We start from the raw sequence: 19235 nt of genomic DNA, 5'->3' as shown, positions 1-19235 counted from the left end.
TGATCAGTTGCCATTAAATAGTTCTTTGTCTTTGGCATGATGAATCACCAGCTTGCATTAAATAGACATTGGTTTTAGTTGGGATTCATCTCCTCTAGAAAAGGCAGGGACTCATGCCTCTTTTCTATCACTCTTTTTTATGTTTTTTAAAAATATAATGCTATATGTTTTGTCCATTTTCTATTCCAAAGGGCAAAGGTTTTGGAAATGTGTCTTTCCTCTTGTAGGCTTGATTTTATTGGATAACACTGAGAAAACATTGTTGTGCAAAAGCAAAAACAACTTTAACCTCCCTCCTCAAAGGAAAAAAAAAGAACTCGAGTTTTATTTTTCCATTGAGGATTTATTGTCAAATTCCATTTTAATGATTCCAAACATCATAATTAAAAGGTGGATGTGGGCTCAAAAAATGTCCCATTGTTACATTTGAGTCAGTTGTTAACGCAAAGTGCTCTCTGATAAGAATACCAAGGGGAATCCCTCAAGGAGTTGTTTTGATGGTGATGGAATCTCTTTTACACTATTGTGGCTTCAACAGGGGTATTCCAGCACAGAAGAATCTCATCGCACCACCCTGGCGAGCAAGTGGGCTCATTACCTAGCAGGCTGGATTATGGCTGATTGAAAAGGCCAGTGAATCAATGAGTAATCAAGGCACCCTTAAGGAATATAGCACTAATGCTCTTTCCTGAGTGCCTGTTGCTTCTGTTGATTTTAACAAATGAAGTCTTGTAGGGGAGGGTTCATTCACCCTAACTGTACGTATCTTCAATGCAAAATCATCTTTGGACATCTGTATTAGAATTAGATTATTCTAATAATTATTAGATTATGCACATACAGCCAGCTGAATCCCTCTCCAGACAGATTTCTCTCTGTTGTATGCTGCAGTGGTGACCCTTGTTATTTCACTGCTTCCATAGAAAAGTGAAAGACAGCACTTCAGGAGGCTGCAGAATATTACGTATACGGAAGTTGTGTAATGTCAAAGGCAACAGACGTGTCAGAGGCAAACTCACTTCATCAAGTTAGTAATCTTTTGAATGGCTTTATTGGTTTAATCACATTTAAAGAGTTGTGGGAATTTATAATTGTAGTACTTCTTCTTATTCCTAAGAGCATTAGAAAATAAAGAAAAAACTCCAAATTAAACAGAAGATCTTTTCACCTTAGCCCTAGCAAAACTATTGTCTCCAAGTCCCTCACTGAAGACAATGAACTTGCTGCTGTTGATATTAATGACACAACCATTTCGGTGAAAAAGTCAAATGTACCATGTGTCATTATTCTGTTGCAAAAATGAGGTATTCAATAAGGGTTGTGGATTGCCAAAACATCTAACACTTATTTTATACATCTATCTCCTTCAGAGAAGTTTACAAAACAAGACTGGTGTTGAAGCCAGCTCACCTACCACTGTGCCCACCTAGTATCAAAGCTTATCACAATTGCCTGAAAGCCTGCAATTGCCTGAAGCTGACCACTGCTGGAAACAAAGCTGAGCTGTGATTTCCTCTTCATGTCCATACAACAGGCTTCCAGCTCTGAACTATCTCTATAGGAGGCCCTATGGATACTATAATCAGAGAAGAGAGCATTCTCCCTCATGAGAAGGAAGAAGTTGAGGAAGATGCAATTCTTTCGGTAATTTTCCCTTTCATTCACAATTTTTTCTATAGTGATAATCCAGGAATCAAGTTGCCATCCCACAATCTAGCTGATTGAAGGTCAGTTCCCATCACTGGCTGAAGGATTTACAATTATGGGTAACATACATAGCAAAAACAGTCGAGGGACGGGAACCAGAACCTAGCATCCCTTCCTTCCTACCAAGGGAGTACCCTAATATCTGGACCATGGAATCATGTTTTTTCTCTGATTCAACAAAGTAAAATTCTTTGGGAGGAGTCTTCCAGGTTCAGAAGAATGAAGAGAAAGTGCCAGGACTGTTTGGTAGTTAGAAAACTTTCCTGGGAGGCATGAATTTCTGAAAAGAGCTCTCATTATTTGGCCAAACGGTCTAAAGAATGTCGAGAAAGGGTAGGAGGCTGGGGCAGAATAAGAGATTGCTGCAGGTGAATTTTACATTAACCCAATCCTCATGGAAAAAAGTTGACCTCTCAAGGAAAACTTTTAAGATAACTAAAAAAAAAAATTCTCACTGTCTGGGCCAGGGCTGGGCTGGGTTAGTACCTAGGAGCCAAGGCTGGGCCAGGGCCTGGATTAGGGTTGGAGAGGTTAGTACCTTTGTGTCTCACACATACCAAACCCTGTCCATAACACCATATAGAACTGACCCATGGCAAGAGTAATGGAAAACCCTCCCCCACCAGGAAAGCTGCCTGGAATTACGTGATTCCCGAAATCAGCCAGTATCATCTACAGCTGTTAAGATGACTCTGCTATGAGTGGTATAACACCCATACAGACACATTGTATGGTAAATTCAAAATCTTAATATGACTTAAATGCTATCTTCAGACAAAATAATCTCATCAGAAACATAAATAAAGGCATTTATTGCAAATAAAGATTCACATTCACTTCATAAAGTCTTATGATTTATAAGGAGGTCATTTTGCAATCTGCAAAATATCTGTGTGTACAAGGGCTGCTGTTTTCATCAGAACAGCTGTCTGGGACATGAATGTATTTATCTGAAAGTGCCAAGTCAAATATCCCTCTATCTATAAAAGTGTTGATTTGGCTGGTGACATCGTTCTGACACTTCCACAGTTTCATTTTCTCTTGATCTGGCAGTACAGGCTCATAGAAAACACCAAACCGAGAATCTGGAAAACAAAGACATTTCTGGTATTACTTGGCAGTTCTGGAAATCCCAGGATACAACTGATACACAGTGAGAACATTTTGTTTGCAAATGTCTTGGATTTACATGCAGCCTAAATCTGCTAAGCAGAAGATCTTTTCCAATGTAATTCTTAAAGAACATGACTCTATAATATTGCCATTTTAATGAAATCAATATGTATCACAGGTAGGATTGCAGATAGAAAAAAATCATTTCTTTAAAAGATAAATGCCCCGTAGATAAGCAATCCTAAAATTCTGCATTTTTTTTAATTTAATGCAGTTGTTAGCTCCAATGAAGCATATGAGGGCAGGCATTCTACTGAAGAGAATATAATTAGAAGTTCAAGCAACTTTGACAAAAGTTCAATCTTTTCTTTTCTAGTTGGGGGAACTTTACGATTTCATTGCATATACAATGCAATTGCCTTTGAAATCTTTTTGGTTATCACTGTCTCCTTTGTAAATGTATGCACACATGCATGCATTTGTATACATGCACAAGCATCTACATATACGTACATAACCCGTCACTTTGAGTGACAAATGCCCTTGAAACAATTTTTTATTTGTCAATAAGATAACTGGGATGGAAACACTGAGTCCACACACACACACAAAAGCTATTATTTGAATTACAAAGTTCAGTAGGATCATCCCTGTAGTGAGAATTACTGGGTGAAATGCCATAGCCTGTGACACAGAGCTAGTAATATCAGAAGATCAGAAAGATTCCTTCTGGATTTGAAACTAATCAGTCTGTGAAAGAAAAACTGAAAAGTATCCAAATGACATTTAGGAAGATATGCAAACCACAGTATTTCATTTACTCAAGTTAGAAGCAGTGGAGAACATCAGAACAGCTTGGATAGAAGGAAGACAAGGAGTTGATCTCACAGCTGGAATAAGCCGTCACAGCTCCTCTACCAAGCCTGCGTTTCACTTGTACCCAAGTGAAAATGCTTGTTACCCAAGTGTACTCAAGTGAAAATGGACCATTTTTCTCAAAATGATTTCCACTGTGAAAATTAGCTAAAATGATTAACTGTCCGCAAGTGAAAAAAAGCAGCAAGCAGAAGGGGGCGTGATAGGGAAGCCTTGTCCTTGTCCTTTCCTTTCCTTTCCTTTCCTTTCCTTTCCTTTCCTTTCCTTTCCTTTCCTTTCCTTTCCTTTCCTTTCCTTTCCTTTCCTTCCTTTCCTTTCCTTTCCTTCCTTTCTTTCCTTTCCTTTCCTTTCCTTTCCTTTCCTTTCCTTTCCTTTCCTTTCCTTTCCTTTCCTTTCCTTTCCTTTCCTTTCCTTCCCTTCCTTCCCTTCCTTCCTTCCTTCCTTCCCTTCCCTTCCCTTCCCTTCCCTTCCCTTCCCTTCCCTTCCCTTCCCTTCCCTTCCCTTCCCTTCCCTTCCCTTTTCTCATTTTTGCTTTTTCAGAGGAGAGATATGGTTAAGCAAGTAGCCTTTAATCTTTAGTTGCCTGAGATGTGATACATGTTAATCTATCTTTGGAAGGGATCATAGAATCATAGAATGCTTGAGGTTGGAAGGGACCTCTAAAGGTTACCTAGTCCAAGCCCCCTGCACACATAGGGTCACCTAGAGCACATGGCACAGGAAAACCTTAGAAAGTGATTTTTAACACTTCAGACATCTCTGAAGAAACTTGAAAATACGCAAGTTAAGAACAGTGCAGAATTTATTATTTTTTTACAGGTGTGAAGAAAATATATCTTTAGAGGGTGTAATTTGCCTGCTGACTATTTGCAGTAGTTTAAGCTCTTCTCATATTGTTTATTCATTTTATTTTCTAATCCTGCTATGTCTGGGAGAAGCAGCCACCACAGAAGCTGCCAACTAGAAAACAGTGAATAACGATGGCTAGTAAACTAAAGGATAAAACTCATGTAATTGCAATTACTAAAGTGACATGAAATTTACTTCCTGGATAGATACGCAATTTTACATTCCTCTTATATTTTTAAAAGGCCTCTTTTAATATTGCTGTGTATTTTCCCCCATAATTCTACATAAACAGGAGGTCTGACCCCCCACACACACATACAGTACCTTAAATAACATTAAGCAGATGCCAAAAAAAAAAAAAAGGCATATTATCTCAGAATGCTACAGCTGCATAACTCTTCCCTGCTTACTACTATTTTCCTGGAAGTTCTTTTTTTTTTTTGGGAGTTGGGGCTCTTGCCCACTCTTACAACACAAGGAATAATCTGTTGCCAAGGTCATTAAGAAATTTTCTGCTTCAAATTGTGCAGACTGAACTCTGTACAATGATCCTCATCATTCTGCCTTTACCTCAAACATCCACTTGTTGGGGGGATGGAGGGAAGGAGGGGGTGCAGAAGCCACAGAGGAATAGCGAAAACCAGGAAAAAGTGAAGGGAGAAAGTAACATGATGAAACCCCCAGTCTCTTTGCCATTTTCTCCTTGAACAATGAAACCTGTCATTTATCAAGAAGCTGGTTGGAAAACTACACTGCTTTCCTCTTCTCGCATATTATTTTTCAGTGCATGAGAAAGCAAGTAAATGAAAGAGCTCACATACTAGTCTTCTTTAAATATAGGAATATATTAAGCAGTACAGATGTGCAGTCAGATATGTTTAAAACCTTTTTAATGGTTAAATTATGCTCTCGAAGTAATAATTTCATATAGTAATTTCTCCGTGATACAAATACACAGTTAGGGGCGACTAAGATATAACTGCAGACTAAGATATAACTGCACTCTTCCCTCTTTTCCCTTTCCTTCCCTTCTTTTCCCTCTCCTCTCCTCTCCTCTCCTCTCCTCTCCTCTCCTCTCCTCTCCTCTCCTCTCCTCTCCTCTCCTCTCCTCTCCTCTCCTCTCCTCTCCTCTCCTCTCCTCTCCTCTCCTCTCCTCTCCTCTCCTCTCCTCTCCTCTCCTCTCTTCTCCTATTTCTCAAAATATTGAAGGGGCTATACAGCCACCTGACAGAGTGGTGTTTTTATAGCATGAAGGATATATTGCATATGGCATAAAATGAGGGCTGTAAAAGAACACAGGTACGCAAGCTTAATGCATCCATGTTCATAAAGTCAGTCTAAAGCAGGAAAACATAGCTATACTAAGGATTTCTCCTGGAAGATGAGTTAGCTTTCAGAAAAAAAGAGCAGAGAACTAGTTTATCCAGAATTGAGAGAGTGAGCTGCATTCTTAACAAGGGCACATCAGAGACATCAGCAAAGATTTGAGAAAGCCATTAAGAAGATTTTCTTTTGACTTTAATGAACTTTGGTTTAAGTCCAATTACGACCAAATTGAAAAAGAAGACAACGGGCTTCAGGCTCCACCTGGCAATGATAGAAAATTGCAAGAAGACGGACAGTCAGGTCCTTAGGTAAGGCAGCTTCCAGAATTTTGGATCCGCAGATAAGCAATTCACTCATCAGAAAGTTGCACGGGTGAGGAAGAAAAGATCAGCCATTCTGCCTCATGTATTTTTGGGACTAGAATCTATAACACTGCTCCATCCTCAGAGCTTACTCTCACTCTGGCTCTAACACTGCCAAATGTTTGGAGGAAAAGTGCCCTGTGATATAAGCATACAGGCAGAAGGCTGATCTGCTACCACTTGAAGTTCTCAGCTTTGAAACCATATACGGTTTATATGAAATAACAGTATGGTTACGGATGAAGTAAGAGGTTGTTTTCCCTTGTCTATGAACTGAGCAAGCCAGGTGTGTTAATCCCCTTCCTAGTGCATTTTGAAGTGGAAACTATTGTTTGTAAAATACTGAATATTTTAATAGTAAATACTGGTACCTCAATAACTGCCACTCCAAATGTTAATCCCATAATTATGATCATGTTGTCTTCAAGGATGCTGATTAGTTTATCTCCACAATGCTGAAAAATAATATAAAATGATTAATTAGAGGTAAACATTATTATTATCCCAAGGTTATCAGAAATACATTCTCTAAAAACACTCTACCCTCTCTCTTTTTAAAAAGATACAGTCTAACTTGTTGCTAATGAACACAAAGAATAAAGAATACAGCTATATATACCTTGTGCTCTGAAACAGCTATCTACTTTTTTGCCTTGCCAAATATAACATGAATTTAGTAGCTGAACATAGAAAGATATAAATTGAAATGTTAGGCTATAATGCTAAATGTTTGAATGATTTTTAGTTGACAGGAAAAAAAGCATTTATTCTTACTTCAATTTGGCAATCTTTCATTACTAGGAAATGGCATATGCAGCAAAGATCAGATCTGAAAGGAAACTTTGATTTCCCACTAAGCTGATCTTTGGATTTGAGACCTCTAATCTAGCCTATTATTAGAATCAGACTTATCTCAATACTTGCATCTGAAATCATGCTTAACTGTTAATTTTGACAAATGTTTGCTGGTCATGATCTGGAGCTGGGAAGGACCAAGTAATTAGATCTGAAGTTGCATGCAGAGCTACTCTCCTTTTTAATAAATGCATACATCTGTTCCTATAATGACTATGTCTTCTGCAGGCATTGACAATATTCCTTTTGCAAACTGCAGGGAAAGCCAAGTGTGGCTTAAATCCATCAAAACCACAGAAGTGTTCCAACACTACATCTGCCTTTCCCCCAAATCAATATATAATTATATTCTTTTACCATATTTACTTCTTCACAGCAAACAGTTTAGTTCTTTCCCTATAGTCTTTCTAGAAAGGTTTTTATTTAAGCTAACTGAAAACTGATCTGTGTTTCAAATCATTTTTCCTGCATCAAAAAACTGCCTGCCTTCAGTAACATCTAACATCATCAAGAATTGTGAATGTAAGTTTATGTGAGCCATACCTATCGTGCACCTGCAGTAATTTCTCTGATGGTTTCTCAAGTGTCCTTTGAGGACTTGTCTGAGGCCAAAAAGACATTAAAAATGTGTCCAAAATAGTCTCTTTGTGTACAACTTACTTTCAGATTGGTTCTGGCACCCTCTTCTTAACCAGGCTATTTCCTTGCTTTAAAGCAGTATTTGCTACCATGGGACTATGCAGGGAGGAAATTAGTGTGCAGGCAGGGCCTGGTCCACAAGCTGTTCATACAACCTAATTTGGACATTTGCTTAAATCTGTTTTGTACTAGATGCAAAGATTGGTATACTTCACAATACTAGCATCCAAAAAGACACAGCACTTTTGCACTAGGTTCCCACTTTTTTATGTATTTTTTTTTTCTATCATTTCCGTGCATGGAGTTCAAATTTCCATATGCGAATACCAATAATTTTTGAAATTAATTGATTGAGATCTCTGCTGCCTACCCACTAATTTTTGAGTACTCTGTCATTGTTGTCTGTTAGCACACATTTTGCCTTATTGTTATGTTAATTATCACAAGCTTTGCAAGAGCGCAAAGTTATAGGAAATTACACTTTGCATATGCTGCCAGGATGCCTAGATTATATATGTTTTTTTCCAGCATATTCTGCAGAATGAGTGTGGATTTTTTTAAGGAAAAAAAAATCAAAAATCAAAGGTCTTGTATTTAATTACTTCATTTTTCAACAGCCCTTTGAAAGCACCGAATCAAACTTTGAGCCGATATGTCTACTACCAAAATGAGACTCTGGAGGATCATAACTTTTTGATGGAGCAAGGAGAGCCAAAGAGCAGGTGACTTGCTGCTCTGGCTAAAAGTGACATATATCAACTCGGAAGCCATAACAGCATTTTTCACCTGTGTTAACCAGGCAGACTGCTGAGATCATATGGGTACAGCACTGTACCACTGAAACAGAGGCATCTCAAGAAGAGGAACAGTAGCATATTTCATGCATACACAGCACTAACTGATGTATTATGGGCAATTTTGGCAAAGGAAAAGAAGGCAAAACTTGGTCTTCTTGGTGCGAGCCAGGCCTGCTGGTTGTGCCTGCCCCTAGACAACCTTGACTTAAAACCTGTTTTGGAAAGAAGAATAGGATATTGTATTTTTCTTACCTCTTTATAAATGTATCTGCCTTGATAATAAGTGCAGAGGTCTGTTAATCGGTTCTCTTCTGCACATTCACAGGCTTTATAGTTATTAATAGAAACATAAAAATTCTTTCCCCAGTCTTCTGGCCCCTTCAGCAAGCCACAGCACTGATACTGCAAGGAGGAAACAGGGAGATGAGAAAACATGGTGACTTGAAGTGAGGGGGGGGTAGTACTGAGGAAAACAAAGGAGAATAAATTGTCCTTTCATTTTTTTCCAGTATGGATATTTTCCCAATTTGACGCCTGTCTCACCCTTTAAATTTCTATACCAGTTATCAGAATGGTGACTGCACAGGTTCTCTGCAGGTTTTGCTTGCATGTGATTAGTAAAATCTATACTAAATCACAGGCACATGAAACTGTGAAATTCAGAAAAATAAGCACCTTGAATGATAGTTTACCCTTTAAATAACACATGGATAGAGGAGGCCGGGGGTCCATTCAGGGTTTGTGAAACCTAAACCAGGTGCAGTTTCATTTCTACTTTATTCAAACCACTAAAGATCATATGTGCAGATTTGGGTTTGTGGTCCTCCGTCTTTTAAAAGGCAGCTGGAAAGGTTGTTTTGTATAAAAGGAAAGCCATGGGACATAATAAAAGCAATTTTGGTCTATTTAAAAATTAATATAGTAATTATAGGCTTTTTCATTTCACACACCCTTCACTCATCCCTCCAGGGAACTGTTTATTATATCAAAAAGGAAAAAAAAAAAAAAAAAAAAAAAAGCTAGCTCAGAAGGGGACTAGGCTGGAAGCAGAATGAGGAAAGAGAAGGGGAACTAATAGAAGCCACTCAAATGTTCATTTCTTGCTTCCTTTCCTTTCACACCAGCAGCCTTTAAAAACAAGCATCCTTTAAGCCTATCCATCAGAGTCCCCAGCAAGTGTGGCAGTGGCCCACAACAGTGAGATTCAAGGGTATGCTCTGTGTGAAACAGAAGATGAGGATGGCACTAAGTCTCTACCTTCTGGCTTCCTGCAGGTGAGAGAGGTCAGAACAGATATAAGCACAGGGAACATACATTTGTACATTGTCTCCTTTGTACAAATCCCCTTCTCACACAGTAAAACATGGCATTTTATTACTTTGCAGCAAGAGAATATTCTATATGAAATACATCCCCAAAGCTTTCCTTGTTCCTGAAGCAACCAGATGCAGAGGCAGCTTCCACTCCATGGGGACGTGAGCCCTCCAGGGAGCTGCAGCCACCCAGCTCTGGGTTACCCTCTCATTAAGGACCTGTGAAGTGATGGACTCAGATGAGGAAAGAAAGGGAGGGTGGGGATAGCAGAGATCGTTAAAATTTTATGGCCTTTTGTTTAGAAATATCATTAATAAAGGCCTTATAAAAATGCCTGTTGCTGTGTCAACAGCGGATGGAAGATAATTTGTTATAGAATAAGAAGTCTAATTTCAGAAGGTAAAAAGTAACTCCATCTTTCAAATCGTACTGAAAAGAAATATCAACAACGCAGCTGAAATGAACTGCTCTACATTCCATCTTCTTATCTCACATTTGAGTAGGAAAATTTTTCCAGAGATCGGGAAATACTCTTGAGACATTTCAGACATTAGAAGAACTGAACATCTCTAGACCAAACTGAAGCACATGCCTCTTTCTGTATGTGAAACTAACCCAAAGATCTGCGAAAGCAGGGAGCTTTGGACACTTAAAACTTCTGCAGTCAAAAGCTTTAAACATTTCTTACATAGGTTCATCTTTCTGAAACTCTGAGGAGACCTACGCAGAGTTTGGAAATGGAGAATAAAATCAGTAGCTCAGTCCACCCTGAAGAAAACCGCTTGCTACAGGTAGCTTAAGCAAGATGCACCTTATAGGTGAAAATGGCTAGAACAGAGTCTGTACTTCATCCTAGGTACACCTTTCACTAGCCTAACCATAGCTGTGCAAGAGTGGCAGCCCTAGAATTACACAACAGTCTCATAAATATCAGTAGATTTATGAGACGCAAAGTCCAGTTCCTTGGTTCCTGAGAGCTGTTTGAACTTGCACATTTGGTCTATCACATTCCACAGAGAATTACAAGCCTTGAAATTATCCTTCCTCCAGCATATGAACAAATTTCTCTAGTGACCTGCAGTAAGGCTGCTAGATCAACAGTGTCTAAGAATCATGAAAAGCAAATACAAACACATGCCGAGTCTGGGGAGGTCCAACAGCAGTTATGAGGCTCCCAAACCCCACAGGCATGCGCTGTAGGCCCTGTGAGCTCTGTAGCATTACTGCCAATGTACTGAGCACATGGCCTCAAAGAAGGAACTGAGAACACATTATAGCCACTTCCCAATGTAAGGGGATCTTGGTTTTGATTGTGTTGTTTGTTTTAAGCGAGTCATATCTTTTCACGGAGGAATTTATAATCACTGATGCAGAACTATGGAGTTTCAGGTGGTGTGAAGTTTGAACTTGGCAAACTGATTTTAGCTTGTGCTGTCTTTAAAGGCTTTTCATCATCTACTCTAGAATTCAAATATGTGTTACAAATTAACCATCCAGATGTTAAACACATCATCCTATGCATTTTTTGTTATTGCATAAATATATATGAAACATATTTTGGAGTTGCCACACAAGCTGATAAAATAGTGCTACACAGACATACAGACAAACAGAAAGAGATCTTTCTTCGAACCTCTTTATAATTGCGTAAGTCTCAAAAACAGCTAATTGTTCTGAGACCATGGAGATGCTTAGACTACACAAGGAAATGATCCTCAAACATGCAGATATCCAAATCGTGAAGCTATTCCCTTTAGAACTAGTCTTGAAGACAGTCCCAGTGTGGAAATTGCCATCCTCTCTGTGTATAATAAAGGGCACAACAAAATCTACATCTGTAGATTCACTACTTCTTGTGTGTCCTTGCCTCATTTCTTTCACAAATCCCTTTGTGCAAAGAAACCATTATAGAAATCCCAAGCCTTGGAAAAAGATCAGAAATACCTTGTGTAGTGTTTTAACTTCTATTTAAGTCAGCTTCTTCCCTACGGCCAGGAATGAAATCTCAATCTTTGTCAGAGTAGCCATAACTTAAAGCATGAACAAATGCTAAAGGCTGGATGGATAGAAATAACTCTTTGATACATTTTAATTACCTCTCTCTCAAACGTCTGAAAAGTCTCTTGATATGCTTTTCCTTCTTCAGTAGAGCTTTGCAATAGATCAACATTGGCCGTGACGATCAAGCTAAAGGCTGTTGAAATCTGTAAGTAAAAATATTATGTTATTTTCTTTGTAGAAACAAAAGGCAAGGAAGACTACAAAAAAATTCAGCTTAATACTGTACCTGAGGTTTGTACACTGCTGCTAAAATACCTGTTACAAGCTGAAGAATCAGGATCAGAAGCAGTCCAATAAAAAACTAGTGGAAAAAAAACAGAGGGAGAAAAAAATATATAATATCCTTTATCATGAAAAGTTTTTTGTTTTTTGATTTTTATTTTTTTGTGAATGCTAAGCTCTTATGTACTTAAAAAAACATCTAGGTAGAATGAACTGAGGTTCAGAGCTGCTGCAGTTATTTCTTGAGGGAGGGGGTGAGAAAGGAGGGTGTCTGAGGCAGTGTCCCTGATCTTCCACAGGTAGTTACTACAAGGTGCATGTAAGAGTAGTTGTATGATGGGCAGTGTGTAGATGAGGGATGCTGGGCAGAAGGACAGGGAGGAAGTCCTGTGAGGACTAGCAGAGGGAGTAGTTGGGAATTTAGCAGATGAAATGGTAATGGGCAATGATGGATGGCACGAACTGAGTAGGTGGATGAGGAAAAAGCTAGTGGACTGCTAGATGCTCCCTGGACTCCGTTTTCTTGTTGATGAGGCCACCCATCTTTTCTTACGCACTAGAATTTAGCAGGGTCTCAGGCATAAGATAAGCAATGAAAACACATTTCATATTCATAATTCTAAATAACCATATGATTAAATAAAAATACCCCCATCTTCCACTGAGGGAACTTGCAAGGATAATATCTATATAGTAGATATTGTAGCTTTATAGCTAAGTAGCTTTTCTTTGTAAAAGTTTAGCTAAAGGTTTTACTTCCTACCATAAGCAACATGCACTGGCTTTCCTTTATGGCACCACAGCACCCTAGAAATCCTAGGACCATGATGACACAGCCCACTCCTATTAGTAGATCAATTCCAGCAAACGCCATGTTCACATCCAACTCCTGAGAAGAAAAGGAAAAAAAAAAACAGCTAGAATGAACACTTCCTAAAAGCATGTATACCCTCGCATTCCCCAAAACAAGAAAGAAAAGTTCTATGCCATACAAAAACAAAAAACTATCCATTGCACATTCTTACTTTTTTGCTGGGGAACTCAGTAGAACCTGGCTTTCACTGTGTACTTGTCTCTGCACAAGATGAAAGTCACCTTTACATGGTAAATAGACTTTTCTTGTTCTTAAAATAGAGTTTGGGTCATTTTCAGTTGATGAATCTCTGCTTTTTATTTCAAGTAGCAAAATCGATTATCTTGAAATTTCTCCTACATTAACCTAAAGTTGAAGAAATAGAACCTCCGTTTGTCATTATAAGGCCAGGCACACACTCTGCTGCTATTCCTGACAGAACAGTTCTCAGAGCTAAGCTGGATATGCTGGGAAGATACACTGTTCATTATAGATTACTTTTTTTCTTTTCTTTTTCTCTTTTCAAGCAGGATCTCTAATACAACCCTCTGAGATGAACACTGCATTTTGATGTGTGGGACATTCAACTAAACAATTCATATAGCTCAGTATTATTAAATAACAAATTATTCAATTCTCATAGGACTGACTGTAGCCAAAGGCTAAAATGGAGAAAAATGTTCAAAGACTATTTTCTAATATAACTGGTGCCAAGATTAGCAAAAAAATGTCAGGAAGTTGTCACATTTATCTTCTGATGGAAATTGCAAAGGTATATAGACAAGTATAATTTGAAGAATGTGTTGTTCTTTCCCCTTCCAAGTTTGACTGTACTTCCTGTTATTTATTCTTAGAAAGCTCTATTCATCTACAGCCAAATAGTTATGGTCTGTTCAATTATTACTCAAGCAAAACATACATTGATTTGAAATGGGATCTTTGCTTGCATAAAGGCAAAAAACAAACAAACAAACAAAACAACAAGAGAAAATCCTTTCAGTTTTGGTCCATATTCTTTGTTTCATAGCTTTGAGGGAGCACTCAGTGTCACTTCAGGGAAGCAGTTTGGAATACATTTATGTTTGCTTTTCTGAATAGAAAATTTCCTCACAGTAAGACCGCAAAATTGTAGTTCTGGTTCTCCAAGCTCCCATGTACCACCTGAGCTATCATACTGGGCACGATCACTGGAGAAGGTCTCAACTAACAACGTGGCTTCACTGAAATGGAGATTTGAGAGTCCTCCTCTTCTGCAGTACACAATGACAGTGCTTTCCACCATGACCTAATTTACCCCATGTCACAATGTCATCATGAAGTCAGTTCTTTTACAGATCTCTGGGGCTAAGGGCAACATCAGCTAAATGGCAGGAAATAATACATAAAGTTGTCTTCTGACCTCAATCACCTTTTAATTTGTAGTCATGTGTCAGTATTTAAAATAATCTGATTACTTGCACCATTTTTTAAACCTTAATCATAAAAAGCATTAGTCTTTACTCACACAAATCATCTCAGCAAAAACAAATCTGTGGAAATGAGCATGGAAAATTAAAATATATATAACAGCTTCTATATTTTACATAGATCTGGTAAGACAGAATAGATTTACCTCTTGATTACTGCGAACACGTATCCATATACCAACGCCCAAAACAACACAGCCAAATATCTGTAGGAGAAAATATTTAGGAATATTAATGAAGATGAGCAATTTCAGATTAAAATGCAGCCTTCAAATTCCATCAGATGCTAGCAAAAATAAATAATAAAAAAAAGCTTTTGGCAAAGTGAAAGAAACACCAAATGCTAAAGCGTAGAGCATTGACTCAGTCAGGCAACTTCATAAGAATCTTCAGTCATGCACGTGAGGAATACCACCCCAGAAGAGTCTATACTTCAGTGATGATTTAATCATCATGCAGATGCTGACTATCTGCATTCCAAAATATTTCTCCTCTAAACTGATTGTTATGATAATTTTTATTCCCATTCCAAAATAATCTTATTCTATCCTATACATATAAAGTTAGACATATACGTCAAATTTTTCAGACCTCTGGCAGACCTAGATGAGCTGAATCACCTGCAGGTGTAATCCACTTCTCTACCTTGTCTTTAAAAGAATAATGACTTGCTTTTAGATGTTGAACTCAGCATAGATGAATCCTGACACATTTCCTAATCACCTGGATGTGGTCCTATTTCATTGATCTTTGATGTACCACTCCATGACGAATCAGTCACTCTAGGCCTAACATTTTCTGTGAGGATTCCCACATAGATTTTCTCTTTATTACTTAGTGTAGGAGACTAATCAAGGGCAAAGGCTGTGAGAGGACCGGCACAAAAGAAGGATCACTGAGAACTGGAGTCTCACCATATTCATAAATATCCTCCTGTATGTCATTAACGTTCAGGTCATGAATGACCCTGAAATATGATGATATGGGCTCCCTGTGATTGAGACTATTCCTCTTCAAAATTAAATGAGCTATTCTTATATGTTTTAGGTATTTTTTTCTCAGAAATACTTTCCTCTCAAAAGGTTTCGTATGATATTTAGCATCAAAGACCATAAAGACTACAGTAGATTATTTAATATGGAATATGGCCAACACTCAAATATGAGTATCACACATTTCCCTGCTCTAAATAAACTTCCTATAAGTACATTATAAACATGAAAAAAATGTTGTACCATTGATGACAGCTATGTCATGTTATCAAATTTTACTAGAACTCTCCACTGAAATCTTTTCAAACATACTGATTCTCCCAGAAACTGATGGTCTCATATGACTTTATATTTGGATCTTATTCAGCAGCACTGTGTGTTCAGCAACACCAGACAATATGGGATCACTAATGTGAAAATTTCTAGTGGAGCAGCATATTGGCAAATACAGCGTATTTGTAGCAATTGCTACTAGCCCACACAGAATGCAGGCCACTGCCTTATTTGCTATATAGAAACTCCCATAAAAACACAGCACAGTAGTAGAGAAATAAATAAAGATGAAAGTGAATGAATTTATCAATTACATGGGAATTCTACAATATACGTTTCCTCTAATCAAAAAGGACTATCATTTATAAATTAAAACTTCTCTAAGGCATATATATTTTAATTATAAAATTAGAATTGCTTCATTTCAGTAGAATCTTGGTATTTTGCTCCTGTTGTTTTTCTCTGAATATTATATGATATAAAATGTATTATAACGTATAAAAAAATCAAATAGTGAATCAAATATCCTGTTACCAAAAGGCCCAAATAAAACACTTTAATTTTTATGGAATATTCCATCCTAATGATCATAGAATCATAGAATCATAGAATCATAGAATGCTTAGGGTTGGAAGGGACCTCTAGAGATCATCTAGTCCAACCCCCCTGCATGATCATTTTCCTGAAATAAATTTTTAGTTAAAGAAACACATTTCAGGAAACCACTTCATTTTTAATGAATCAGTTATTTTTTAATTTTCACTTATTATTTCAACCAAAGTGAAAATAACTTTCACTTTGGTTGTAGATGGGACTGCATGTCTGAACCTGTATGAACGACTGATCAAAGATTACTGTTACTGCCAAGACTGCATCAAACTAATGATCAGACATTAACATTCAGTGCAAATTATTAGAATGGTGTGGAGTATCAAAGGCTGAAAGTGTGAGGACTGCAGGTGGACCATGGAGGGCCTACAAACTCTGCAGAAGAGAGATGAAAAATGCGACCTAAGTGTTAGGTTTAATATATCAAAATACCTTGAGGGTTAACTTAAGGACATAGAAAGCTTTGTATGGGTACCCAACTCCAAAACATACATCTTCAAAACTTGTGCTCAGCTTTTACCACACTACAAAACTCTGTGGAAATTCTGGAGCCCAGCATGGGCCTGTGGGGTCAAATACCAACTGAGGGGGAAGCTGGTGAAGGCAAAGTCTCCTTGTGGGTCTAGGTTAGTCTATTCCATGGCTTAGACACTCAGAGATATGCTGTAAGAACCATTGAGAAAAGGGCACAGGACAGCAAGAAAGCACATTCCTAACACTCCTAAGAGAGGACACACCCAGATGGATTTCAAAGGTCTAAAAAAAAAAAAAGCACATCATGTAAATATGTAGTATTTGCTATTATCTAGCTAAGGTTAAAGTCACTTTCATTTCCCAATATCAGTTTAATTTTCCATCTGTCAACTGCCTCATGCACCAGGAAGCCCAACAGTGGGAGCAGTAGCTATAAAGACATCACTAATACCTATGCTTCATCAATATAATGTTTTCCAGGGATTAGAGCCAAAAATGTCAATTAAATAATTCAGTTTGTCCTCTGTTTGCACATATTCCTCTTTGCACCATAGACTGTTCCTCCCTACCTTGTCAGTGCTAAATCCCTTCCTTTAAAAAAAGTTGAAATAAACGTATTTCTATCCTCCTCAATCCCCCTCAGTTTTGTCACATGTTTGTCACAGTGTTTGTCACAGCAAACACTCTCACCATATTCCTGCTCAAAATGGAGTAGATATTTTGCTACTTTTGGCATAAACCGAGGCTGCAGAGCTTTGTCCTAGGACTGATTGTTTCTTGACCCCCCAAAGATCACGTCTGTCCTTTCCTAGGAAGCTCACGCTGTCACTAGATATTTAGTCTTGGGCATTATTCACATGTTCACTCCAGATGTGCTTTGGAACTTTCCTTGTGCCAGATATTTGCCTATGCTTTACCTTACAGCAAACAGATGCATATTAATAGGAAAAAAAAAAAAAAGGCAAAAATGTCCTGAGGAGCAGGAATTTTAAGTCACATTCTTATGGACCGTTTTATGTACTGTTGCAGGAAAAAAAACTTCCACACAGATGTCAAATGTCTTCAATCTGCCTTGGTGGAGGTGGACAAAGAAGAAGGGGAGCCGTCCAAATCTACAATCATCACTGGTCTGTTAGAAATGTATTTGTGAGGTCCACAAGTGAGCAAGGAATTTTGCTAACTCTTTTGCTCATTCTGTCTAGCCACAAATTTTCCAGGACTATTGTATGTGGTCCTTTTCGCTATGAAAAAATCCCTGAAGGCAAATGCCACATTGTGATTAGTAGTTCTGCTTCTGGCAAACCTAGCAAACCAGGAAAAAAACCAGCTTCCTAACTCAAAGATTTCCTAAACTACCAAGGCCTAAAAATCTTGCAAACCAGCTGAGATGTGACAAAAAAGGCAAATATGGTTCAAACTGCCTGCTGTGCTGTTCTGAGCGCAGGCCAGGACGATTTAGTACAGCTATTGGTAGCATTGCCAGCTCATACCATTTTAACATTCACTGCCTCGTGTCAAAAATGAAGTATGAAACCTAACGTACAACAGAGTATCACAAAGAACGACGGAAGCATGCACACAAAAAAGAATCATCAAGAAAGAGACTGCAAATATAAGTGCATTGCTTTGAAGGGTTGTGTCATTTGGACAGAAACAGTAGACAATCAAAGCAAGAGAAAAATCCATTTACACGAAGAGTCTTGTGACTGAAATGAGAAGTACATTACAGGCAGGGGGACAAACTCCAGGCAGTTCTAGTTTTGAATTGGAGTGGAAGGCTATTTTGAAATAAAAAGAGAAAGGGAAGGGCAAAATTAAACATATGCTCCATTCTCTGATTTAAAATCATACTCTGGTTCCACTTACGCTCGATTTTCTTCACAATTTCTCAACGACAGCCTTCAGATAACACTGAACACATTTCATGCATCACTAATAATAATTCAAACATGAACTTACCCAAAATAAGAAGTTGAAGATGAACATGGAATACTTTATGCAGCGGTTTACTCTTGCCATTTTCAAAAAGCTGAGATGAAAGTAAGAAAGAACTACAGCAGAAACTTTCCTAAGAGTTTGTCCTTGATTAGAGGTTCCCCTTGCTTCTTTAGGAAACCTCACACACCAAGTCCAATGCCCTGTGCTCTGCTGCTAAAAGCAACAGTGACCAAGGCAGCTACAATTATTTAAACAATTCATATTGTTTATAGGTAAATATTAACTGGAACACTGGGACAACTAGAAGACTTTTACCAGGTGTTATTGCTGAGTCTTCAGATTCTCAATGTGTCTTTGTGAGCTAGACGTTTTTATGGTCCTTTTAATCTTGTCCTACACCTCAAAAGCAAATAGATACCACAGCAAAGCTATAGTTTCAACAGAAAAGGAAGTGAAAACAAACAAAAAAAAACATTGCAGGGCTGCTTTTAAGAGATGGAAATGACTGA

The 19235-nt window shown here is 38.1% G+C and overlaps 1 protein-coding gene across 1 annotated transcript; it reads right to left on the bottom strand.

Moving 5' to 3' along the window:
• Positions 1-2658: 2658 nt before the first annotated feature.
• TSPAN8 (tetraspanin 8) lies at positions 2659-18810 on the bottom strand. The gene is made up of 8 exons (XM_010222038.2): positions 18748-18810; positions 14587-14646; positions 12885-13010; positions 12126-12200; positions 11935-12042; positions 8777-8926; positions 6605-6688; positions 2659-2792 (listed from the first exon to the last, which is right to left on the bottom strand). The coding sequence occupies exons 1-8, from the start codon at positions 18805-18807 to the stop codon at positions 2739-2741; spliced, it is 717 nt and encodes a 238-aa protein (XP_010220340.2). The 5' UTR covers positions 18808-18810; the 3' UTR covers positions 2659-2738.
• Positions 18811-19235: the final 425 nt, after the last annotated feature.

The sequence above is a fragment of the Tinamus guttatus genome, unplaced genomic scaffold (assembly GCF_059628265.1).
Source record: "Tinamus guttatus ecotype Peru unplaced genomic scaffold, ASM5962826v1 Tinamus_guttatus_pri_ptg000171l, whole genome shotgun sequence".
Taxonomy (NCBI): Eukaryota; Metazoa; Chordata; class Aves; order Tinamiformes; family Tinamidae; genus Tinamus; species Tinamus guttatus.
The sequence above is the reverse complement of the archived record's forward strand: the minus strand, read 5'-3'. Positions and strand labels throughout refer to the sequence as shown.

What these genes read in the sequence shown, in the direction of transcription:
- TSPAN8 (XM_010222038.2), bottom strand. Translation starts at nt 18,807, where the DNA reads ATGGCAAGAGTAAACCGCTGCATAAAGTATTCCATGTTCATCTTCAAC. An exon ending in TCTTCAACTTCTTATTTTGG is followed by an intron (nt 14,647 to 18,747) that starts GTAAGTTCATGT and finishes TTTCTCCTACAG; the next exon opens with ATATTTGGCTGTGTTGTTTT. An exon ending in CAGCAGTGTACAAACCTCAG is followed by an intron (nt 12,043 to 12,125) that starts GTACAGTATTAA and finishes TTTTACTTACAG; the next exon opens with ATTTCAACAGCCTTTAGCTT.